The sequence below is a fragment of the Mesoplodon mirus genome, assembly GCF_964341445.2.
Source record: "Mesoplodon mirus genome assembly, chromosome: X".
Classification (NCBI taxonomy): domain Eukaryota; kingdom Metazoa; phylum Chordata; class Mammalia; order Artiodactyla; family Ziphiidae; genus Mesoplodon; species Mesoplodon mirus.
The window spans coordinates 139,544,692-139,549,547 of record NC_138981.1 but is presented as its reverse complement, the minus strand read 5'-3'; the positions used below and the strand labels follow the sequence as shown (position 1 = coordinate 139,549,547).

Here is a 4,856-nt window from a genome sequence, read left to right as displayed (position 1 = left end):
TCAGTAGTTGTGGCGCACGGGCTTAGTTGCTCCGCGGCACGTGGGATCTTCCGGACCAGGGCTCGAACCCGTGTCCCCTGCATTGGCTGGCGGATTCTTAACCACTGCGCCACCAGGGAAGCCCCCAAATCTCTTCTTAATACTTGAGTCTTCGCTCCTTTGTGGTATCCTTTTCCTAATATATACTCATAGTTCCTGGGCCTGGGTTTAATATTTCTGATCCTTCATCCTCATATATATCTGAGGATGTCAGATAACACCCAGTAACTGATACTGTGGGGCACCTTGGAAAGATTGAATATGGAATTATTTCTGTCCACTGTGGGAGGAGAAGGAGACAAAGCTGTAGATGCTGTGTTAACAGGATGTCCAGTATCACATGCAATAGATGTATGTTTCTTTTCAAATGTATTGCAAATTGTTTGCCAAAAAGAATTACATCGATTCACACTGTCACCAATATAGTCTACCCATTGACTACAACCTAGTCAGCACTGGCTGTTCATTTTAGTACATCTAATTTACTAGTTATAAAATGGTATTCACTTGCTATTTTAATTATCATTTTATAAGTAAATTGTGGGATTGAATATTTTGCCATATGTACTACTTTTCTTTCCTCTGCTAACAAATTTTCTATTTGTTTGCTTTCCTAATTTTTGTCTATGTGTAATCTTGCTTTGTGATGGAAATCTTCAAACGTTAAATTTTTGTGAGTAAAAGAAAAAAATCCCGGGTCTTCCAATCCATGAACATGATACATTTCTCCATTAATATAGGTTTTAAGTTCTCTTGTTAATAGGTTTTAGTTTTCACTGTAAATGTTTTGCACGTGTTTTATTAAATGCATCACTAAGTATTTCATGTTTTAGGATACTATTATAAATTATAGTGACTTTTAAATTTCACGTTTCTTTCTTTGTAGATTGCTTAGGATTTTCTACAGACACAAACATGTCATCTCTGAATAAAGATAATTCTATTTTTTCCAATCTGTATAACTTTTATTTTTCTTTCTTGTCTAGTGCACTGCCTAGGATTTCCAGGACAATACTTAAAAGTGGTGAACATCCATGCCTTACTCTCGAGTTCAGGGGTGGGGAAGTATATTTTCCTCCATCATCATTTTAGCTGTAGGATTTTTGTAGATTGCCTTTATCAGATTAAGAAAGTTTCTTTCTAGTCCTAGTTTTCTGAGAGTTTTTATCATAGTGGTTGTTGAATGTTGTCAAATGCTTTTTCTGCATCTATTGAAATGATCACATGGTTTTTCTCCTTTATTTTGTTAATATGATGAATAACTCTTGATTGATTTTTCAATGCAAAACCAGTCTTTCATTCTTTGGATAAATCTCACTTGGTCGTAATGTATCGTCCTCTTTATATATTGCTGGATTAAACTTGCTCATATTTAACTAAGTTTTTTGTGTGTAAGTTACTGAAGGATATTGGTCTATGGTTTTCTTTTCGTGCAATGTCTTCATCTGGTTTGGGTATTTTGTAATGCTGGCCTCATAAAATGATTTGAGAAGTGTTTCCCCTCCTCTACTTTCTGAAAGAGTTTGTATAGGATTGGTAATATTTCTTCTCTAAGTATTTCATAGTATTCACTAGTAAAGTCATATGGGCCTGGAGTTTTCTGTTCCATTTCTTTCATAGATTTAGGGATATTCAGGTTTTCCACTTCTTCTTGAGTTAGTTTTGGTGATTTGTGTCATTCAAGGAATTTGTCCATCTCATCTAAATTGGCAAATTTATTCACAAACATTTTCCCTAACATTCCCTGGTTACAGTTTTTTATCAGTTTTATTGGTATTTTCAAAAGCTTTCTGTCTCATGGATTTTTCTCTATCATTTATTTGCTCATTTTACATTTTATTCATATCTGCTCTTATCTTCATTATTTCTTTCCTACTGCTTATTTAGGTGAAATTAATCAAAATTTGCTCTTCTATGTCTGATTTTCTGCAATATCGTTCTGTTACTTAAGATAAGTTTCCTCTTGATTGCTACTTTACTTCTTTCTTTTCTGTGAGTTTTGTTTCATACATTTTGAAGCTTTGTTATTATGACTTCTTCATGAAATAACCCCTTTATCATTAGCAAATGTCCTCCATCCCATCATATTCCTTATCGTAAGGTCTACTCTGCCTGCTATTAATAGAGCTACTCAAACTCTCTTATTATTCGAGTTTGCACGGTATGTCTTCATCCATCTTTTTACTGTTACCAGACCTATATCTTTATGTTTAAAGTGGGTTTCTTATGCTTAGCATATGTTTTGTTTTGCCTTTTTATCCACTTTGACACCCTCTGCTTTTTAACTGAAGCATTTTCTTAACTGAAGACCATTTACCATTAATGTAATTAGTGATATGGCTCAGTTTAAATGTACCATCCTGTACTTTATTTTCTGTTTGTCCCATGTGTTCTATGTTCCTCGTTCTATCTTTTCATGACTTCTTTTAGGTTGAATAATTTTTAGAATTCCATTTTATCCTCACTATACCTTCTTTTAGAGCTAGGGTTTCTGATACGCATTTTACCTTATTATTGACTACCTTCAACTGGTTTAAAATCATTCCACGTATCATGTAAGAACATTACAACAATATACTTCCAATTACCCACTCGTGTCCTTTGTACTATTGTTGTCATACATTTCATGTCTACATTGGTTATAAACCGCACACTATGCTGTTAATATTTTTGCTTAAACAGTTTACTATGATTGAAAGAGATATTAAAATGAGAAAAATTTATATTTACCTACATATTTTCCATTTCTGGAACTCGTCATTCATTCACGTAGATCCAAATTCCCATCTGGTGTCATCCTTCCTTGAGGAGAACTCTCTTTAACATTTCTTGTAGTGCAGGTTTTCTGCTGACAATAATTCAGCTTTTATATGTCTGAAAGAAGTCTTTAATTTGCTTTCTTCTCTATTGTGGCAAAATTGACACACCATAAAATAAACCATTTTAAAGTAAACAATTTAGTGGCATTTAGTACATTCACATGTAAAAGGATTGCCAAGTACTGAGAAGAAGAGCAGCTGGAGAAGTTAGCCTTGGATAGAAGGGCAGAGCCCTCTTCCGCCAAGGCAGGAAATAGGCAAGGATGTTTGCTGCTGTAGGTAGGTCTGAAGATGTGACATGGGACAAGATGCTGACGAACGAAACTCTTGTCTGATGATCAGAGAGGAAAGGAGAGGGCATATCACAGAGGGTCTGCTAGCCCATGAGGAGGACTTTGGCTTTGACTCTGAGTGAGATGGGAGGCACTGAAAGGTTCAGCGCAAGAGAAGGAGAGACCTGATCTTGATCTCATCACTGGTCCTGAGTAGGGGTTCTGTTGGGTTGGTGATGGGACAATTTCAGGTAATTACAAGGCGCAGGGCCACTTACTCAGGTAGAAGTTTCTGAGGGACTGACTTTGATATTCTCATAGGATGTGCGTGCACTCTGACTTCAAGGTCTGTGCACCTCCTCTTGGTGTGAGGGCTGGTGGGGTTTCCATTCTCCTGGCCTCTACTTTACCGCTGGTCTCCTGAGCCTAATTTCATTCTTCCAATTCTGAGTTTTATTCCCTTAAGCCTGAAACCTGCCTTCTTTGTCTCTGTCCCTCACCACCACTCCCTTTTGTAAATTGAAACTCCAAACTTAAAACCCTCATCTGACTCTGAGCTGGACTCTACAGACTCTGCAAGTTTCTGGGCGTGGTTTCATGCAGCTGGGGAATGGGACACAGGAGTTGAGGCATTTGCCCTTCACCGTCTTTCTGCTGGTCTACACAGTGGCCGTGGCTGGGAACTTCTGACTCCACACTCCCATGTATTTCTTCCTGGCCAACCTCTCGCTGCTGGATACTGCCTATATCTCCAATATCTCCACAGTGCCTCAGGTTCTAGTTCATCTGCTGGCACCAGTGCGGGTCATGCCTTGTCATGCTTGTCTTACCCAGATATTCTTTCTCTACTTCCTGGCTCCCTGGGAGTGCTTCCTGCTCACAGCCATGGCCTATGACCACTACACAGCCATCTGCCAGCCACTGCACTACCTAGTCCTCATGGGCCAAAGGACTCGGACAGGACTGGCTTCAATCTCCTGCCTGCTTGCTTTGGCCAATGCACTCACCCACACCATTCTTGCAGCTCTACTCAAGCGCTGTGGACCCCGCCTTATCACCCACTTCTTTTGTGACCTCCCTCCACTGCTCAGACTCTCTTGCTCCACCACGTGGGCCAATGAACTTGCCCTGTTCTTCAGTTTTCTGGTGGCTCTCGCACCTTGTGCCCTGGTTGTGATCTCCTATATACATGTTGTCGCTGCGGTTTTCAGGATTCACTCTGCCGAGGGCCGAAGAAAAGCCTTTTCTGCCCGTGGTGCTCACATCACCATGGTCTGCATTTTCTACATCACTCCAGTCCTCTGCTGCATCCTTCCCAGCTCTGCACACTCTGGCTTGAGAGACCGGGTTCTTTCTGTGCTGTATGTGGTCCTCGCTCCTATGCTCAACCCCATCATCTATGGCATATGCGAAACAAGGCCACACTCCTCCACAGTGCGGCTGGCACATACCTGATGCTTTGGGAGTGAATCCAACTACATAGGATTCTGAAATTTAGTGTAGATGGTCCATTTGGTGAATCTTATTTTGTGTGCCAGGCTTTCCTCCATTCCAGCAAAGATCAAATATTTCTGTTGCATTTTTTTATTCTAAAACATTGTTTTTTTGTATTTATAGAAATAAAACATGGTCATTGGATAAGTTGTGCAGTTACAGAAGCTCATAAAATGACAAAAAAAATACCCTTCACAATCTCACCACCTACAGAGAACCACTGTGAACATTT

The 4,856-nt window shown here is 39.5% G+C and overlaps 1 protein-coding gene across 1 annotated transcript; it reads left to right on the top strand.

Annotated features, from left to right (window-relative positions):
* Positions 1-3,826: 3,826 nt before the first annotated feature.
* Positions 3,827-4,585, top strand: LOC309796997 (olfactory receptor 3A1-like; the record flags this gene model as incomplete). The annotated part of the gene is made up of 1 exon (XM_082610371.1): positions 3,827-4,585. A coding segment is annotated over one exon (759 nt), but the record flags the coding sequence as incomplete, so codon positions are not given.
* Positions 4,586-4,856: the final 271 nt, after the last annotated feature.